Source organism: Eptatretus burgeri, chromosome 17, assembly GCF_056783735.1.
Source record: "Eptatretus burgeri isolate ZD-2024b chromosome 17, Ebu_testis_v1, whole genome shotgun sequence".
Classification (NCBI taxonomy): domain Eukaryota; kingdom Metazoa; phylum Chordata; class Myxini; order Myxiniformes; family Myxinidae; genus Eptatretus; species Eptatretus burgeri.
The window spans coordinates 23771996-23793218 of NC_140977.1; the positions used below are offsets into that span (position 1 = coordinate 23771996).

General features: G+C 44.1%; 1 protein-coding gene and 1 long non-coding RNA gene across 3 annotated transcripts; one reads left to right on the forward strand and one right to left on the reverse strand.

Moving 5' to 3' along the window:
• Positions 1 to 207: 207 nt before the first annotated feature.
• On the reverse strand, positions 208 to 6257 carry LOC147009557 (uncharacterized). Its single transcript, XR_015052945.1, has 2 exons — positions 5767 to 6257; positions 208 to 2350 (listed from the first exon to the last, which is right to left on the reverse strand). It is a non-coding gene; the product is annotated as an uncharacterized LOC147009557 (long non-coding RNA).
• Positions 6258 to 6264: 7 nt separating this feature from the next.
• Positions 6265 to 19331, forward strand: LOC147009558 (uncharacterized). Of its 2 annotated transcripts, XM_085862508.1 has the most exons (6): positions 6265 to 6483; positions 8414 to 8562; positions 15323 to 15423; positions 16704 to 16906; positions 17045 to 17116; positions 17726 to 19331. In XM_085862508.1, exons 1-6 carry the CDS (start codon positions 6377 to 6379, stop codon positions 18219 to 18221), a joined length of 1128 nt encoding a protein of 375 aa, XP_085718634.1. In that variant the 5' UTR covers positions 6265 to 6376; the 3' UTR covers positions 18222 to 19331. The 2 variants fall into 2 exon arrangements, with proteins under 2 accessions (XP_085718634.1, XP_085718635.1); XM_085862509.1 differs by lacking the exons at positions 6265 to 6483; positions 8414 to 8562 and adding an exon at positions 9812 to 10319.
• The last annotated feature ends 1892 nt before the right edge of the window (positions 19332 to 21223 follow it).

The window sequence follows — 21223 nt, forward strand, 5'->3', positions numbered from 1 at the left end:
CAGACGTAAAGGATTTTGATTTACATGCAGACGTAAAGGATTTTGATTTACATGCAGATGTAAGGGATTTTGATTTACATGTAAGGGATTTTGATTTTGACATAACCCATCCACATTTTGAAATATTGTGCGACTGTGGCCTGCAAAAGTATTCACCCCTACCAATAAGGCCACATTTACATGAATCATAAATTATGCAGAAACACCTTTTCCAAATAAACTTTTTTATTCACAACTGAAAAGATTAAACTCAACACTTATAGTTGAAGGAGATTACATGTCAAGAACACCTGCAAAAAACATGTACAAATCAAAATTCACTGGTTGCAAAAGTATTCAGCCCCTTAGGTCAGTACTTGGTGGAAGCACCTTTTACAGCAATGACTGCTATGAGTCTTTGTGGGTAGGTCTCCACCGCTTTGCAAGGTGAGATGGTGAAATCTTTGCCCATTCTTCACGTGAAAATTGCCCTTGTTCTGCCAAGTTTGATGGGGATCATCGATGGACTGCAATCTTCAAATCTCGTCATAAATGTTCAATTTTTTTTGTTTTTTTGTATACCTTGTCAAGGCTCGTATGAGAGCTAACACACAACACACAGCAAGGGGGCCATGACACAAGAGGGGTGGGAGTGGGAAGGACAAAAAAGTGGGGAACAGAGACATTAGGAGATCTGTGGAAGGGAGAGGGATGGGTAGGGAACATGTGGTATACAAGATGGACATTACAGGGACTTTCAGGAAGGAAAGCAGGGAATTTGAAGGAGGTGGGTTTGAGGTGGATTAACGGGGGTAGAAAAGATCGAGGATTTGGATGGGGGGTGATAAGAGGTGGTGGTGAACAGCTGTTTTGAAGGCCTGACAATTGGATTCAATTCAGGACTTTGACTGGGCCATTCCAAGAACATTTAGTTTCTTCTTATTCAGCCACTCCAGTGTGGCTTTAACTTTGTGCTTCTGAAATGTGAATCTCCGACCCAGTTTCAGATTCATGGCCGACTCAACAGGTTTTCATTAATAATTCTTCTGTACTTTGCACCGTCTATTGCCCCTTCTATCCTGACAAGCTTGCCAATCCCTGCTGCTGAAAAAGCAACCCCATAACATGATGCTGCCAGCACTATGCTTGACAGCAAGGAAGGTGTTGACTGGGTGATGTACAGTGTTAGACTTGCACCAGATGTAACACTTTGAATTTAGACCAGAAAGTTCAATTTTTGTCTCGTCTGACCACAAAACTTTTCTCTACATGGCTGCAGTATCATTAAGATGCTTTTTCGCAAACTCAATATAAGCTTTAAGATGCGTCTTTTTCAGTAATGGCTTCTTTCTTGCCACCTGTCCATAGAGGCCAGCTTTGTGAAGGGAACGGGATATTGTTGATTGGTGAACACTGACCCCCATTTCAGACATAGAGCCTTGCAGATCTTTCAAAGTCATTGTTGGATTTACAGTGACATCCTGAACCAGTTTCCTGCTTGCCCAGCTGCTGAGTTTGGATGGGCGACCTGATCTGGGTAGAGTCTGGGTGGTATGATACGTCTTCCACTTCTTAATGATGGATTTCACCGTACTCAAAGGGATAATGAGCGACTTTGAAATCTTCTTATAACCCTCTCCTGAACGGTGCTTCTCCACCACTTTATGCCTGACTTCTTTGGAAAGCTCCTTGGTCTTCATGTTTGCCTTGTTGGTTGATCATGTGAGTGTACCATAAAACTAGTTAGATAAGTGAAGGAGCTTAATTTTTAAGTTAAACCACTGATTACATACAGGTGAAACCTATTACACTTATTTTGTACCTTTCAAACAAATAATTTGCTCCTAAAAACAAATCGTATGCCTCAGAGACAACTCTTTCAGGAAGACGTGGCATCTACGTGAGTAAAAGAAGAACACTTCTGGCGATCACAAGTGTGGTGAAAAAGTGAAATCCACAACCAGGTTGCACAAGTGACGTCCCAGGAAAAGTGATACTTTGCTCGGTATAACTCCAATTTGGCGGGAACTAGAAACTAGAATCCCTGCAAGACCGTGAGTCCTTTTCTCGTCATCACGCCGTCCTTTCCGTCCAAACTGACATCATTCTCCCTCGATGAAAATCAACCGAGAAATAAAATAAATCGCCTTTTCTCCTTCTGAAATCAAGCCAACGAGTGGAAAAAAAAGCCACACAGAAGGAAAAACGATAAAATCACGCGTCACGGTAAAATAGTCACACGACTATTGGAATGGTGTAGTAGGTGGCAGGATACACGACATCACTCTTGGCTCCAGACCAACTCCAGACAGGGAATCCTGATGAGGTTCGAGGAGCTCCTTCTCTGGTCGGATACCCATGATCTACACGGCTGGGTGACAGACAGCATTTCGGGCACATTAGATTGCTGTGGACAGATAGAGAATGGCAATAGTGAATACTGCAGTAAATGATCTTAGCAATTAACCAGTTAAAGTGTCAAATTTATGATGAAGAGGGTTATAAACGCTGGTGCCTTATAAACTATTCCATTTCTATTTTAACTTATTGTTTGTTTCCCAAGTATTCCCCCTTTTCTTCCAGTCCTATATCTGCATAACCTTCACCTTGTAGTGTCTCCTGCCACCTGCTATGCCATTCCAATAGTCGTGTGACTGTTTTACCGTGAAGTGTGGTTTTACCACTCTTTGTTTTGATTTTGGAAGGAGAAAAGGCAAATTCTTTTATTTCTCGGCCAATCTTCATTGACGGAGAATGACGTCATTTGGAACAGAAAGGACGATGCGATGATGCGGAAAGGACTTAATGATACTGCAGGCATGGCCTCATTGGGAGCTCAATCCTAGTTGCCGTCGAAGTGGAGTTATACCCAGCAAAGTATCACTTTTCCCGGGATGTTTCTTACGCGACCTGGTTGTGGATTCTACTTTTTTCACCATACTTGTGCTCACCAAATGAGTGGAGGTGAGCAGTGGTTCTGAATTTTGGCAGTTTCACGAGGAGGCGGTTGCTGGTGGACCACGTGTGTCCTGCAAATACCTGGGGGGACAAAACACGGAGAGGGCAGAGGGTGCAAGACCAGAAAGGAGGCGGGAGAAGACAGAGAGACCACCGATCTGTGGACGATGGCGAAGTGATAGTTTCATCGATTCAACTTTATCGCGAGAGATTCCAATTATCTTGAAGGCCTTGGCTTCCATGGCGTCAAGCTGAGCAAGGTGTGAGGCAGGGGTGCCAGCCTAAAAGGGGAGAGCAGTACTCCGTAAAGCTGGGGATGAAAGTCTCATCAGTGGACAGGAGCTCAGGTGTACCAAGGAAAGACTTTGCATGATGGCTGATGCCCAGTCAGTGTCTGACTTTGGAGGCCAACTTTGAAATGTAGTTTGCCCAAGAGAGATCATGGCTGAGAGTGAGACCCAAGAGTTTGAGTGATTGAAAACTTATTTGAGTTTGAGGTTCAATCATTTGAGAGAGACAGAGACAGAGACAGAGACAGAGACAGAGACAGAGACAGAGACAGAGACAGAGACAGAGACAGAGAGAGAGAGAGAGAGAGAGAGAGAGAGAGAGAGAGAGAGAGAGAGAGAGAGAGAGAGAGAGAGAGAGAGAGAGAGAGAGAGAGAGAGAGAGAGAGAGAGAGAGAGATTTCTGAGGGTTAAAATACATATTCCAAGTGTTTGACCAGTTTTTGATATTGTGAAGGTCAGAAGAAAGAGAGAAGAGAGTGCTGCCTGTCTGTCAGAAGGATGAGGGATGTCACGGCAGAGAGTGCAGTTATCATCAAAGAGATACAAGATTTTCCAGAGATTCAGAGAGATCATTGATGAAGATTAGGAATAAGATGGGGTCGAGAACACTACGTTGGGGGTACTCCAGCCTTGACAGGACGAGGAGATGAAAGGGTTGCGTTGGGAACCACATGTCTACAAGAGTGGAGGAAGTCAGTCATCCAAGAGTGGAGCTAGCCTTGGATTCAATAGGCAGACAGTTTGTAGAGTCAAGGCCCTGTCACACCTTGACATTTTAGCCAGCGTATGGCAAGGTCTCAAAATGCATGTAAAACGCTGGCGGACGCTGAACTATTTATGTTTTTAAAAAAAGTTTTGGGCATATAATAAAGTGTTTGACGTATGAATAACGTATTAGTAACGTACACAGAACGTTTTAATCACATATAGATAACTTATACCAACGAATGCTGAGCGTGTTGTCGGCGTTCACAACCTATGCCCAACGATAGTCTAACTTATGCATAGCGCGGCAGCGTATCGCCGACGATCACGTGGCGTAGGCTATTCATAGGCTGCGGCTCGACGATTCAAATCATAACCGCACTAGACATCGAAGTGTGAAGCCGCTGTCACACCTTGACGTTTTAGCCAGCGTATGCCGACGTATGAAAAATTTGCCGAAACAAGCTGGCACACGTCAAATACGTTATAGGTAAGTTTTGTATAGGTTAATAGCACGCTGGCATACGTCGTAGTACGCTGGCATACGTCGTCATACGCTGAGTACATCGAGAAATTTTCAGCATGTTGAAAATTTCTCGACGTACTCGATGTATGACACACATTCCGCATACGCTGGCATCAGTTGTAGGCATGCTACGTGATCGTTGACACACGTCAATGTAATGGTTAGCGTCAGTGTTCCAGACTCCCTGTTTTTTTTTTGTTTTTTTTTTTCTTCGGTATGACGGTGATGTCGACACTTCGATTTCTAGTGCGGTTATGATTTAAATCGTTGAGTGGCAGCCTATTAATTATATTATATTATAACTGCACTAGAAATCGAAGTGTTAACATCACCGTCATACCGAAGAAGAAAAAAAACAAAAAACCAGGGAGTCTGGAACACTGACGCTAACCATTACCTTGACGTGTTTCGACTTATGAGTAACTTACAAGTAACGTGTGTCAACGATCGCGTAACGTGCCTACAACACGTTACTCATAGGTTAGAAATAAGTTTCGGGTACGCTAAACATTACCTCGACGTGTTTCGACTTATGAGTAACTTACAAGTAACGTGTGTCGACGTGTGTCAACGATTGCGTAACGTGCCTACAACTTATGGCCAGCATTATGCGGAACGTGTGAGTCATACGCTGGCATACGTCGAAAAATTTCAAGCATGGAAAATTTGTCTGACACGTCGGCGTACTACGACGTATGCCAGCGTACTACGACGTATGCCAGCGTGCTCTTAACGTATACAAACTTACCCATAACGTATTCGACGTGTGCCGGCATTTTAGCCAAATTTTGCATACGTCAGGCATACGCTGGCTAAATCGTCAAGGTGTGACAGGGCCTTAAGGCAGGATGCCAGACTGTATCAAAAGCTCAAGACATGTTCAGACAGATGGCCCTAATCTCAAATCTGATATTGTGGGCCTCCACCGTCGTTGGGAGAGTAGAAGCAGCCTGTCCAAGGTAGGGTGATGGGTGTGAATCCGAATTGATGATCTGAGATGAGAATGTTGAAGAAAAGGAATGATTTTATGATTTGAATCACTTAATTGCATTTTAAGTGAAAGTATTGTTTGTTTGTTTTTCCATGGTTTATGCACCGTTTCATGACTACGCACTAAAAAGGGAACGTTTTCCACTTATCAGGGTCATCTTGTTGTCGGGTTCGACCCTTCCTTCTTGATGTTAATGAAAAAGAAAAGAAGCACATTTTAACTAAGACCTCACATTGACCTCTTGTTATAGGTCTAGCTCCGCTCATGGCTTTTTTTTTTAAACAATTATAGGGCAATCCGATAAACGTACCACTTACTTGTGAAATTATTTTCCGGATATGTCACACATACTGCTTATTTGCACACTTGAATGCAAACAGCACAGGTTGGCATGTCAACATCCTCCGTCGCTTCCAAACAAAAGCCTCAGAGGGGGGATCCCACACACGACCACCATCGTACTTCCGGCGACTTCAAAACCGATTCACCGAATCCGCTTTCCCGTTATTATTAAATTATTACATCATGGATTTGCACCGTTTGCACTTTTCCTGTCGCTTCACGAAGAAACAAATAAAATGACAGGTTTTTGGTTTTTTCACTGAGACTTTAATACAATAAACAACAACAACAACAAAGTGACCGAACCATCAGCCCCCATTTTACTCGATTAATACGCATAATAAAAATGAATTCATGTCGAGAATAGTTTCGTACTTATCCCGGGACTTTGAACTATCATTTCCATTCACAGAAGAGTAGCTCGGACGTATTTTCCCTCCGGAAGTTTCGGCCCCTCCCCCCGAATGTATAAACAGCAATAACATCCGGTGACGTCACTGTGACGCTGAGCGGGAAATCTGGACTCACCTCCATCTTGTTTTAGTGACCTGCACCGTTGCAGTCTGCATATCCGATCTCGCCGACATGGCCCGTGTGTACGTGGGAAAGCTCAACTACCAGGCGCGGGAGAGGGACGTGGAACGCTTCTTCAAGGGATATGGACGGATGGTGGATATAAGTCTCAAGAGCGGGTACGTGGCCTGTACCTGGCCATGTTCAATTGGTTTTTTGGGGTTCTTTTTTTTTGCTATTGTGTATTGATATAGTTGTAAATGATCGTCATGGTGATTTTTTTCGAGTGCGGTGTGTGCAAGTCGTTACGGAATGTGAATGTGCCCGTTTTTCCCCTCAACGGTGTGGAAACCGTAACACGTGGCTTTGCGATCTTGGTAACGAGGGTTCCATTGTTTCGTCTTTCTTGGACCTGTCATTGAATTCCTTTGGACGGGACGACGTCAGGTCGATTTGCAGAGCCAGCCTGGATTGGAGCATTTACAACTTGTGGGGCGTTGAAAACGTTCGTCTTGTGTTCTTCGGTCGAACGGGGCCATCTATTTATTACGTACGCACGATTGCAGTTTGCCCCCTGCCTGTTGTTCAAAGTGCTGTTCCAGTTATAGACTTTTCAACGAGTGTGTGTGTGTGTGTGTGTGTGTGTGTGTGTGTGTGTGTGTGTGTGTGTGTGTGTGTGTGTGTGTGTGTGTGTGTGTGTGTGTGTGTGTGTGTGTGTGTTTTAAGCCTGGATTTGAGAAGTTGAATCCAGGAGTGAGTCACTGGTAGAACACTTCCATCCTGGAGGAGCTATGGAGGGTCGGAGGGCTCTTGGAGGAGAAGGTGGGAATGTTGGAAGAGCTGGATTAGTGTGAAATTCCACAAATGTGGCAGCTTGGTTCTGCACACAATACGAGGCGTTTCCAAGCAAAATACACGTTCACATATTTGCTGCCACGTGTCTCTCTTCTTTTGACCAATTGGTAAACCCCGTAAACGACAAGAATATTTTACATATTCTTCCGTTGGTCTTGGATGTGATTCATGTAATAGGACCAAGGATGTTGGTGGATATCGATGTATTCTAATTTGATTGTAATGACCATTGGTGAACAATGGACAAATGCTTTTATTAAATGGGATCTTTTTTTAACCTGGGTTGTTAGCTTTATGAGCCACTGGTTCAAATGGGTCTGTTAAACTGCCATTGATGAATGGTTAAAGCGACAGGAGATGGAGAGCTCAACTCTGGGAGGTTGGGGGAAGAGCTCAGTCCTGTGAGAGATTGAATGGGGATAAAGGTGTGGAGGGTTGAGGGGGGGGGCAGCGGTGGAGCTTAGCTCTGTGAATACAAACTGCTTCACTGTGCCGATAATAACACACTGACATGTTAGTAAATAAGTCTATTTGAGCTATTATCTCTGCCACTTGGTTATGTTTTCACCATCTGTTTGCCTGTCTGTGAGCAGGATATCTCAGAAAGCTATGGATGGAACTTTGTGGACAGGTTGGGTGTGTGACAAGGACGAATTGAATCAATTTTGGTGAAGATCTAGATCTGGATATATGAGATTTCTTATTATTCTAAGTGATTTTTCAGCATTGAGAGATTGCGCCAAAAATGTTTATCATGATATGTCAAAACATGGTGGATAGTATCTGTGGGATACAAAACGTAAACTGTTCAGCCTGGTGGAGGTATATGCTCTACCAAGTGCCGTTCTAGTGTGCACTTTTATTTATTGCTCAATTTATATTTGTGGTTTATCAACTTGCTTATCTTGTTCAACCCTGAGTTGTCCAATTTCTGGTGGGGTAGCATCTGACTGGGCCTGCCATTCTGGTACAGTACCAGTAGCCAGTTTTACATCACGCTGCGTGTGATCGACCATACACGTAATATGTGCAAAGGGAGTTGGGAACCCAAAATATTTGAAGTTTAGCACTCGTCACCCTTTGTGTGTATTCTAATCAAGCTTGGGGGAGAGTGAGCATATTTAAAGTGTGCGCACGCTTTGTTTATCATCATGTAACCGATCCGTTGTCGGAGTTACACTTCTGTGGGTTTGATAAACCGCATATGAAACGTACGGCTGCATCACCTAGTTTTCTGTTTACATGTGTTGCCAGGTTTGCATTTGTGGAGTTTGAAGACTCACGGGATGCATCTGATGCTGTGTCACACTTGAATGGAAGAGAACTAATGGGTATGAGGGTGGTTGTGGAGCATGCGAGGCCTCCACGGCCTGGAGGACCATTGCCACCGATGTGGTCTGCAGGTATGCGAGGGGAGAGGAGACTATGGTAGGAGAGAATTTAGAATTGAGCTTAAATGTTTGGTTGCCTTAACAGTGGCTGAGTTTTTATTTGTTTGTTTATATACTGAAATGTGGACGGGTGAAGTTTAACTTTACACTTAGACAAATTGCCTTACCAGTTCTAATTGACGTCATGTTTTTCATTCACTTGAGTCGGCACACGAGAAGAAATTTAATTTTTCGCAGGGGTTAGAATGGTTTGTAAATGAGATCTCCCTGCAGTGACTGAAAAAAATTTTTTTGTGTCATTTGGCTCCTACTTTTGATGCTCTAACGACAAATGAGACCAGTCGTTTTTGGAATTCAATCAAATAGACAGAAATGCACAGTTGTGATTTTAAAATTTTGATTCTCATCAGCTGTTATCAAACGAGAACAAGCGTCACCTTCAGACTGACCATCCTTTAAACAAAATTCTGCAATGTGTGGACTCTCAAATGCTTGACTTGTTTAAGGTAATGCCAGTCTAGGTGTTGTGCTTAGATCATATGCTCTGAGTCTGGAAGGTTGGTGGTTCACTTATGAACCTAGCCAAGTATATTAGACTGAATGTTACGTTCTTCCTCCTCGCTCGACGCTAGACACAACATAAACGCTCTCAATTGGCATCCTGTGGCCAGGGCGGGGCTTTTTCCCTAAAATACTCGCTGATTGGGCAAAGGATTCTCATGGAAGTTACTCGCGCAAGTGATTACGTAATGTCGATTGTCAATCAACTAGCCCAAAATAAATATCGCCCGGCCATATTTTCTGGTACATGTCATTTGCTTTGTCTCCTCACATGTCTGCTATCATGATTGGCATCATTACCAATTATATATTGAGTGGCTTACCTCATTCCGAAGCGGTGTCCTTTATTACGTAATATTGAGAGTGGCCTTACTTCAATCCACTCTCCTTCTCCCTCAACCATCTAATTAATGATTAAGTTAAGTCCTATCCTGATCATTATGTTTGAAATAAATAGAAGTCAATATGAATGGTCCCCCCCCCCTTTTTTTGCTGAAGTTATGGCAACCAAACATTGTTTACAGATAATGTGAGAAATGTGATTAATTTAGGGCAAGGTGAGGAAAACTCTGTAGAAGGTGAAATGCATATGGATGGTGGGTATTGGGAGGAGTTATGGTCCTCAAACCTAGTGGTTTTAAAGCTAACGGTGTCCTACCACGCCGTCCCAGCATCCGCAGGGTAAGGATGTGGAGGCAGGAACTGGCCCAAGGCAGTTCTCCCCCTCCTCTAGTGAAAAGGCCTGGCTGGGCATCGGTCGTGCCTGCTGAATGGGGGAGTGGGGGACCGGATTTGAACCTGCAGCTGGTGTTGGGCCAAGAGCGAGGGAGGGGTCCGGATTTGAACCTGCTGCAGGAGTGAGGGCCAAGAGGGTGGGGAGAAGGGTACTGGAATCCAACCTGCAGCCAGCATCTGGGAAAGACGCTGCATTTGTACCTCCAGTCTACCTGGGGCCGTGCGGGGGTGAGGCAAACCAAGTTGGGGGCAAGCAACGGTACCGTGCTGCGGACAGGATGGAAGGAGAGGGGCCGGATCGGGGATGGGAAAGATGGGTGATGGGCGAGCGGGTTGGAAGGCGAGGTCGGTGCGATGTTGGAGATGCCCTGGGCGTGGTGGAGTGGGACGGTTGAGGCCAGTGGTTCCGGGTGGAGGGAAGCGGGGTGTGGAGACGTGGCTCGTGGCTGTCAAGCAGAAGGGTGTCTTGGGAGGTGAGCAGTGGATACTTTTGGCTCGTGATGGTGTTTGCTACTTGCATCTGCCAGGAGTCATGGGTTTAAAGTATTGTATACAAGGTTGAATTGCAAATGCAAACTCATTTATGTGATTAATCATTTCCTCAAATAATAAGAAAGCATTTATTGTACCTTGTTTATAGTTCCAGAGATTTTATATTCAGGTTTATGTTGCTCTAGTGGGGAAACTTAGCTAAATATAGCATAACAATTGTGCATTTTGTGAGGAAAGCACCAAATTTGGCACACTAGTAGCCTATCATATTATGAACAGATTTGGATATTGGGCCATCTCAAATTCAGCCGCTGATGGCTGTGGCAGCCATTTTCCACTGCCATCAAAAATTTTGAGATGGCCCAATATCCAAATCTGTTCATAATATGATAGGCTACTAGTGTGCCAAATTTGGTGCTTTCCTCACAAAATGCACAATTGTTTTGCTAAGTTGCCCCACTACTCGACACTTCTAGCGTTGATATCACGACAACGTTTTTTTGGGGTCCGTTTTTCTGTTCTCGACCGTCGTTCAAATCTGAAAATCTGTCGATAAACTTTTATGGTGTTTTTCATTTTCTCAAACTTCTTTACAAAGAAACAGGAGGTAAGAAAAGTAAAAGTGTAAAAAGATGAGATTTTTGGGACATTGAGAATAAAAGAAACCGCTGCATTTTATGAGGATGTGTAAATTGTACGAGATTTTCAGTTCCACAGTTGAACAAATCTGAAGGTTTCCTGTTGTTTGGTCCCAGTTTTTTTGTGGAGAGTGCAAGCTGTGAAAATGTAGGCAGGAACCAATTTAAATTCGGGTTTCAAAAAATTTGGGCCAAGTTTTTCAAAACCTTCCATTTAATTGGCATATCTGTGAGGGCGTGTTGGAAGATCATGCCTCCTACGGTATTCGTTTTCTCCAAAACAAGGAAAGATATTTAAATGAAACAAAGACTGATACTAACATCAATATTTATTTATTTCTCAACACAATCACCACTGCGGTCCACACATTGCTACCTATGTTCAAGTAGTTTTGCGATACCGTATCAAAAGAGCTGTGCATCCTGCTGATTTAACCAGCGCTTCGCAGTGGTGAAGACCTTGTCATCGGAAGTGGTCACAATAGCCTGGACTTGCTGACGTGGAATGTCAGCCTGAGTAACGAGAGTCTTCTGAGATATGTGCTGGTTGTCTTTGACAAGCACGTTGTTGGTGAGCCAAATCTGTTGCCATTATATATTTCCCGCGATGCTGTTTGTCCAACGTCACTGTCTTTAGTACGCCTAACCCAATGACGGACAGTAAGTACTCACAGTAATGCAATTGTCGCCATACACAACTTTCATTCGCCGATGAATGTCAATTGGAGTGAGTGAGACTGGGAGAAACTGAATAACTGCACGCTGCTTTAACCGCACTGTCGTGCTGCCCTCTGCCGTCTTGACTAACATCGCATTGAAACGTCTCGTGTCGGAATCATGAAACTTCGTGCCTTCTGATGGGAAGAACTAGAGTCCCTTTATAGAGAGAGTAGCGACAACTAACGATTTGATGCCATTTTGAGTCCATTCAGTGCGGTGCACGTGCAGAGCCGCCGAATGGCGCAAGTGCATTGAACCGTGTATTCCATGATGTTATCCGTGTATGAGAGATGGGAATGGTCTTTTCCATGTTGATAATGAACAAATTATGTGAAGATGACAAAATAGAAGATTTATGACAACTCAGAGCCATATGATAAAGAAGAAATTCACACAGCTGTTTGTGATTTAACAGTCACAGACATTTAGAACCATGACAAAGAAGGAATGAACGAGACAAGTACACGTGCTGCTTATTTCAGCCTTATTTTAATTTCAGGGAGGCGAGAGCGAGACTCGAACTCACCTCCCTGCTTATACATGTACATGTACAATACAATGTTAAAAGTTATATTTGTATTTCTGCAGTTGTTTGACCTTGTTTATCGTGTGTGGGTATATGTTTGTGTTTGTTTAATTTTCATATTTAAATTATTAATGTAAACTTTGCTGCATGTTGCCGATCATATATTAATCCCACCAAAAATAGATTAGCCCACCCCACCCGGCCTCCTCTCTCTCTCTCTCACTCACTCACTCACACTCACACACTCTCTAATACATATTCAAATTACATATTTACAATCGCACACATGCACAAGTTAATGTCCTCACCCATTCAAATCAACAGAGACAAATACATACATTCAATGTGCCAACACAATCCTCTTCCTGATGGGGGGCCTCAACCCCTCCCCCCCCCCCTCTTTCTCAGTTGTGGCATACAACTGTATAACTGGCATGAATTGGTTTCTAGCAAATTCTTTCTGAAGCATCACTGAAAATTTGAATGACAATAATCATATCTTCCATGTGAAAGTACAAAAAAAACTTAATAAAACCCTAACAGCTCAAACTTAATTTTAAATAAAGATGCCTTCCCCTTCAAGTGCTAATTAATCCACAAGCAATGGATAACAAGCCTGGAAAGCCAAAGCAAAGGCCAGTCTCACTCGCAGCACACAAATATACGCATATGGGACAATGACCACCATCACACTGACCTGGCAGAGAACTGACCAAGAAGTTGCTTTCCATCCAACACGACTGACTCTGTCCTCCCAGATTTTCCATCTTTTAGCATCTGATGGAAATCTATACATCTTGAATCCCTTCTCCGTTCTATCTGTGCACCCAAAGGCGCAACAACCTGTCATTTTGTCGTAAAATCGATGTAAAACACGAATGAGAACGCTGCGTACAGCGGGAACGTTAAAACGCTGACCGATATGCGTCCGATCCTGTCCGCGATGGACTCAAAATGGCTCCACGCAATCACGTGACTTGATTTTTCCGGACCCTCTATGTCGCTACTCTCTCTATAAAGGGACTCGAGGAAGAACTAATGTGCGGACTGCATTTTGTTTCATTCGAATATCTTTACCTCTTTTGGAGAAAAAAAAAAACAATAGGAGGCAATACTTTTCAACATACCCTTGTACGTTTTCAGGATTGGGGTCGAGCCTGATCAAATTTCCGAGTTTGAAATAGAAGCCAAGCTGCCAATATGCAAAATGAGTTGAAACAGTTTTTGAGAAGCAGAGACATTTACATTTGAGCCTGCTCACAGTGATGTAAGCACAAAGCGAAGTTTGGCTAATCATGATTTTAAGCAAGAGTGGATTTGGGTGAAAGTTGTGCAGGTGAAAGAAAATAGACTTGCATATTCCAGCAATATGCCAAGTGTGGAAATGTTTGATTTTTCATAAAATCGACATTTAAAAGCATTGAAGCAAAGATGAGGTATTGATCCCCACGTTTCACTATCTGGAGTGGAGGTTTATTATTATTATTATTTTTTTTTGAAAGGACATGAGGGGCCAAGGACTACCATGTCATTTTGGCAGCATTGAAATTGAAAAGGTTAATGGACGTCGATATGAGAATTCAGCGTTGCAGGAAGACACAGCACATCAGGTTCAGTGGGTAGGTAGAACGATAGATGGAATCGGCGGAAGGTTGACCGAAGTATGCTAACTGCAATTCGAAGCAAAGTGATGCTGACCTTTCAGGTGTTAACCGTTCGTCAGATTAAAGGAGATGAGATGAGATGGAGGCTGATAAAGGGTGGGAGTGATTCAGAGTTACGTCTGGGATCAGGGCACCTATGATGTTGGATTGACACTTTTTGACACCTTACAGAAGGGATAGTTGAGGGAACTGGAACCAGGAGAGGAGGAATAATATGGAAACAAAAAAATTAAATGAAGTGGGAAAAGATTGAAAAGTTGAAAAGAAGGGAGTTTGAAGTGAACAAGTGATGAACATTTCCATGGAGGGTGGATAGGAGGGTGCGAACATGCTGATCCTGAAAATTTGACTTTCTTTGTATGACGTGAAGGTCCTTCATGCGAAATGGAGAAAAATACTGGAGACTGCCATGTGACTAAATAATGTCCGAGAAGATGGAAATGTCGAGCAACTGGCTCGGAGAGATCTCTGCTCTTGGTTCATACTTTAAGGAACTGCTCCCTGTTGAAGAACTCTTCCAAAACAACCTCAATTTTATCCAAACCACCTCTCATTTCCTTCGATTAGAACACATTTGTAAAATTCCCCGGTTGAAAGATTGACCTACCAGAAAGGTTCATGTTAATGAAGTCGCTGAAAGAATTGCTCTTACATCAAGATGACCATTTTGATCTGAGGAACCAAGAGTGGTGTTCATCAAGGAATACTTCGGCTGCACCTCAGTGAATATCATCAACGGAATTTCTTGAAGTCTCTGCATAAATACTTGCATCTGTGAGACCGGGCGATCACTTGCGTGAACACTTGCTCAATGAACCCACACCACATATGTCTTCTAGCGAGTTCCTTGACCCTTAAATCTTTCTGGACATTCGTTTCAACTATGTGGCAGTATCGTATATTTCTCCATTTCAGTACCACGAGGAGAGTGTAAATATCAAAGCCGAATCTTCAGGATCGGCACACAATCCTTCCCCCCTCCATCTCCCCACAGGGGTAGGATGAATGAGCACTTATCATTCACTTACACCTCCCACCTTTTAAATCTTCACCTTGTTTTCCCCCTTTCATTTTATTTCATTTTGTCCATCTTGAATCTGCTCTTTTGCCCCTTTTCTCTCTTCAATTTTTGTCTTCTCTCTCCTCCTCTTCACCTTTCCTCGTTTCTCTCCTTTTCACCTTTCCTCGTTTCTCTCCTCTTCACCTTTCCTAACTTCCCTCCTCTTCACTTCTCTCCATTTTCATTTGGAAGGTAGGTATATCTAGTTATAAATTGGTGTAGCACTGAAATAAACAAGTGTCTAATCTGATAAAGCGTTCAACATTTATTGATATTTTAAAGTGGTTGAGCTAGATTTTTGCTTGGTTTGGTTATAATGGTTGTTGTCTGGATATTGAAGGTGGGGGTTGTTGTTGTGGACTGGGTGTTTGTACAGGATTTGGTGGGAGGCGATCTGGTTATGGTCCTCCAATGCGCACGGATTATCGCCTCATTGTAGAAAACCTCTCCAGTCGCTGCAGCTGGCAGGACCTCAAGGTATGGATTTGATATGCACATTGGTACATTTGTACTCGAGAGTAAAAACGATTGCCTCAGGTAAGGCTCAAGTTCAACATTTCCACTATCAAGTTGTTTTCTTTATTTGGGCAAGGTGCGACAGACAAATATCCTTTGGGAGTGGAGATTTAAGGAAGTTAGACGAGGGTACCTTGGAATGGGGGAAGGAATGCAAGCATGAGATGCCAAGTATGCTGGCAGACGCAGCACCCAGTTTAACGTGCATCCAGGGGATGGCGCACACATTGATGCCTCCACGCATGCAAAACACCACGGTGGTAGTTTATAATTTGCCCGAGATTAGACCCAGGTGAGACAGCTCAGAGGCAAGTGCACTTGGCTTTCTTGCAACCCTACAATGTCATAAGGTACTGGTGTCTTGTAATGTCCTTGTGCTATGTGTGATGTGTGTGCAAGCTCCTCCATCCATGAGCCGAGTCTTAGCCTCAACTGGAAGCAGTATGGCCAACTTGATGCCGTTATTGCATCATTTTAGAGCACTCTTTCAATATTACAATGGAAGCTGTTTGGTCTGGCATTATTACGAACTGTTGCTGTAAGGCCTGTGAGATTTGCCGGCTTCCTTTGGAAGGGGCTCCCCAGCTGCTCTGAAGTCAAACACCTTCATTAAAGGTGATACAACAGAACAGGAAATCACTAAAGAGATTGCCTGTGATTGAGACATCTTTTTGATGCCTGTGATGTCACAAGATGTGCACCATCAAATTGTAAAGTGGCAAATTAGCTACAGCTGAAGATTGTTATTGTTGGCCATGCTTGAGTTGTATTTTGAAGAGTAGATTAGATAGCACTTCTTTTTGGGGGGGGGGGGGTGGATTGGAAAAAACTTCCCTGGCTTCAAGTTTGAGTAACATCTCAGCTAATCCAACCTGTGATTTATGAGAGCTCAAATTAGCTCGCTTCCAGCATCCTGCTGACGAAGATACCTCCATATAAAGTTGATCATCCTGTTCTGTAATCTGAATGTACACAATAATAGATCAGGAGGAAAAACAAATGCTTTCAGTTTTGATGATCAGAGTTTGTTATCACCTCCATTCATTTTTCCCAAATCATGACGTATTCATTAATGAGATATTCGCGTGCACACCTCAAAAGTGTTGTCAAGCATGCGATGTATTCTGGGTGATGAAAATATTCTGGTCTGTCTTCCTATGGCCTTCATTGAATGTCCTGCATGTTTAAAAATAAAATTAAATCTCCACACTTGCTTCAATCATTTACTTTCCCTCCCCAAGGATCATATGCGCCAGGCCGGTGAAGTGACGTATGCAGACACGCATCGCAGGAGGCCCAGTGAGGGTGTGATCGAATACCGCACATATGCAGACATGAAACGGGCCATGGACACGTTGCAGGGCACGGAGCTTTATGGGAGAAAGATTCACCTCACGCTGGAAAAGCCAACACGGGATCGCTCAGGCACTCGAAGTCAATCCAGGTCGGAATTTCTTCCCAATTCGTTTACTAGTTTTGCTTCTCCCTTGCACCTTCCCATGGTTTTGTTTCATCTGATGCTACGTTTGTTTGTTTGTTTATTTTTGATTACCACCTTTCATTATCCTCTTCCCCGCCAAAGGTCACGCTCTCGCACTCCACGTCAATCTCGAAGCGCTAGCCGTTCCTACAGCGACGGTGGGGATCAAGCCAGGTGGGTCTTCCAGTCTACCTTTTTTTTGCCTGAAAAGGCTGTTTATTGGTCATAATTTTTTTTGCTTTTCATTCAGTCTCACTACAAACATCTTGTAATCTTCAAATGATTATATGGGGTACATAAAATCCCCTCCCAGGCGAGATGTGAACCGTTGTTTTTGATACCACAGGTATAAACTGAAATTAAAACCTAGAATGTTACGTAGCTTGTTTGGGGACAGGAGCAGTTAAGTTCCGAACCTGTAAGAGGCTGTGTTTCCCTGATACAAACAACAGAATGGATAAATGCAATATCGCCTTGGTTTGCTCGTTTTTCGAATGTTGATAAAGTTGCCTTACTATTTACTGAAAGGTGAAACAAACTGCCTTTGTTGTTTAAAGTATCTGTTGAAGTTACAGATAATCTTATGTCCAGATTTAATCTGAATATGCCCCTTTACGCTGCCTGAGAGTTGCTGTAACTCCTGCGTCTGGAAAAAAAAGTCTTTTGTTCTAGCAAAAAGAAAATAATCCATTATGTTCGGTGTTGTGCCAGGAGTGACATTGCAAAGCAGACACCGTTTCACTTGCCGATCCCTTTACGCCTTCCCGCCATATTGTCCCACAGATCACGCAGCCGCCAGCAGTCGCACTCGCAGTCTCGATCGCGCTCGGGATCTGAGGACAATCAACCTAAGCGTTCAAGAAGCAGTGCTGTCGATGGTCCCAAGAGCAAAACTCGATCACACTCTCGTTCAAGATCTCGTCGCTCACGTTCCCCGTCACGCCGTTCCCACTCGCCCGCACGTAAGAGGTCTAGGTCTCTGACACCCCGGCGATCTTCCCCGCCCGTGGAACGCACTTCCAGATCCCCGCAAGCGAAGCGCTCATGCTCCCCTAACGTCGCTTGTTCTCGTTCAGCAAGCAAGTCTCGCTCTCGCTCTCCAGCCAATCTCAACCGAAGTCGCTCGCCGGCACGGGACAAAGTCCGGGAACGAGATCTTGGTCGGGAACGACGCAGAGAACGAGGTGGTAGACAAAGAGTAATGTCGCGTTCTCCTACCAAATCTCACTCAAGTTCTCGGTCTCCTGCCGATCGTTCTCGCTCTGTCAGCCCACGTTGATATTCCTTATTATTTCTCACCTGTTGTTTATGCCTCATCTATCCCATCAGTCTTTCCCTGCATGCTCCTCATCCTTCATCCTTCCTTCCTTCCCTTCACCCCTTTTTTCCAGTTGCTCCCAATCCCTTATGCTTCCCCTTCGGCCTGCTCTCAAGCAGTCAATAATAACGGTGGAAGTTCTGTGCATCGACTTGGCTTTCACTACTAGTAAAAGGGGGTGGGTGGGTGGGTAGGGGCAGTGCAGAGAGGTGAAATGAAGTAATTGCAACATCAAACTGATAAAGCTATACTCCAGTAAAGTACCAAAACATTTACTGTATTTTTTTTAAATACTTGGATGATTTTATCTCAACTTTGCATTGCAAAACAAGTTGCTGTATCGGTCCAATTTGCAGCATAGTCGAATTTGCCATTGTCATGGAATAACGCTGTAAACTGTCATTCAATACAGTACCACACAATGTTTCGTGGAAAGGGTGTTGGCTGTCGGACACCTTTTTTTTGTGCTGATTTTGTTGCAGAACAATGCATCTACTTTCAAGTGTGGGGGGTTTCACCAACCTCCCCCTGATGTTCTGTGCATTCTCTTTTGACATTTGAAGGTTGTATTTAAAAAGGTAGCCGTTTGCACGTCCTAAATCTCACCCACTACCCCCTGAATAAAGTGAAAATGGTACAGTTGTAAAATTTTAAACTTTTGCCACAGCCAGGCAGTTTCATGTTTGTGCAGATTTCAACAGCAATTTGTTAATTCTGTGTTCGCTCAGTTAACTTGTAGATTCAGGTTCGCCAATCGGTTTTAATTTTGGTGGTGTCGACTGGTACAAGTGTAAAGGAAAATAAAAAAGGAGGGGGGTGCGGTGCACGGAGTAAAAGGAGGGGGGTGCCCTTCACATCGATTTTGATCTCTGCTAATTCAACCTAATTACCAGCCGGTTTTTAACGTTAAAACCCAATTAGCTGGTACACCGACAAAGGATAGTGCGAGGCTTGTCAAACTGTACCAACTTTGTCCGGCTGTATTTTTATTTTAATTTTCCTTTTCCTTTTAAATCTTCCACTTTGCATTTGTAAGTTTGCTATTTTATAAATAAAGTTTCATACAATGGCTTTCTGGTGTATTGGTGCTTGAACTACCGTGTCATGGTACTGTTGTGGGCTGGGTATCGGTTGCAAGCACGACAGCTAGGTGGAGCAGTAGGGTCGACTCTTCCGAACACCCGGAATCAAGATCGTACCTTTCGGAAAACTCTGAGGGTACGGGCCCCTTACAGGACCGTGAATTGTCAATAAATCAACCACGTGGTACAGGGTTATTTGCCAAACTTCAAAATACCCAGTATTCACACCCTCGACGGAACTCGAACGGGACGAGTCGTTTCCATGCTCGACCCGTGCGTAACCCGAGCGGATGGTTACCGAGGTCCAGTCAGTCCAAATGCACACAACTACGGCAACAACCGCCTTCTTTAATTCCCCAACACGCACCGTGTTAAACCAATGAGGAAAACACAGAAACGAGCTGATACATTTAACATGGGATTTATTTACAATAGGGAAAGGGGAAACACAGAGCAGAATTCACACCGAATATAGTCATGCAATGTACAAAAAGCAAGCACTTAACGGTTTCTATTTACAGATGGGCACACACACACACACACACACACACACACACACACACACACACACACACACACACACACACACACACACACACACACACACACACACACACACACACACACACACACACACACACACACACACACACACACACACACACACACACCCAGAAGGACATGGACCTTCCCGTCTCATGCGGTTTGGCTGAGACGAGCGAACCAGACCAGGCGCCAGCGAGATGCGATCTGAAGAATCAGGCACCAGCGAGATGCGATCTGAAGAATCAGGCGCCAGCGAGATGCGATCAGAAGAATCAGGCGCCAGTGAGATGCGATCAGAAGAATCAGGCGCCAGCGAGATGCGATCAGAAGAACCAGGCGTCGAGAGATGCGTTCAGCGCTCGAGCGGACCAAACACAATTATTCTTGTTCTTCTCGCGCTTGTCCCGACAACTATACTCTCCTTCTGTCCGATCGCGCTGCAACCTTATTCACCCTTGTCCGGGGGGGGGGGGAGGGGACGCCTCATCGCTACCCGCTGTCCCTCACTGGACGGTTCTGGCGTGCAAAATGCGCTCGTCGCCTCTGTCATTGGCCAAAACGGGCACCCAGTCCGTTGATTGGACCGGGGGGGGGGGCGTGACTGCTATCGCGGCGGACCACCCCCCCAAACAGGCAGAGGAATATTATCCTGCGTGGGCTGTACTCATTGGCCAACCGCCGGGGAGCTCGCTCGCATCTCCCTGATTGGGCGAGTCGCCGCGAGGCTCCTCCTTGAACTCCGCCCACCACGGGTGCCATGGCGTCTGCCAGAGCGAGGTGAGGGTGATTCTGTCGAAGAAGATTTATGGATGTAATTCAAATCCTAACTATCAAAATAACCGCAGCGCATGTACATTTAATTCCCATTAGACCAGGGACGGGACCCTAACTAGAAACACGTACTTATCAAAATAACTAAGCTACGGGGATGGCTCTCTGTCTGTGTGCACAAGGCTTCCAAATTTGTAACAGCACAAGTAATACAGGTTTATTTCAGTTTATGAGGCTGAGCGAAGTGAGGTCGAGACCATTTATTGCTGAAATGTGAAGCAACCCATGCTTACAGAAAACAGATTCTTTTTTCTTTTTTTTTTTTGGAACGCCAGCCACATTTTACATCCAATCGTCATGAAAATTTGTTACACAATTCTCCATGGGTAGTTCCTTTTATCTTGAAAGTTGTGCGTCAGTCGCTCAAGTGGTTGTTGAGAAAATATTTAAAAGCGAGGGCCTCGGGCAGCATTCCACATCTTGGACAGTTGTGGACATCCATTATCACTTCCGAATGCATCAGGACAGCTGATACCATATTCAGGATTATTAATTTGATAAAAT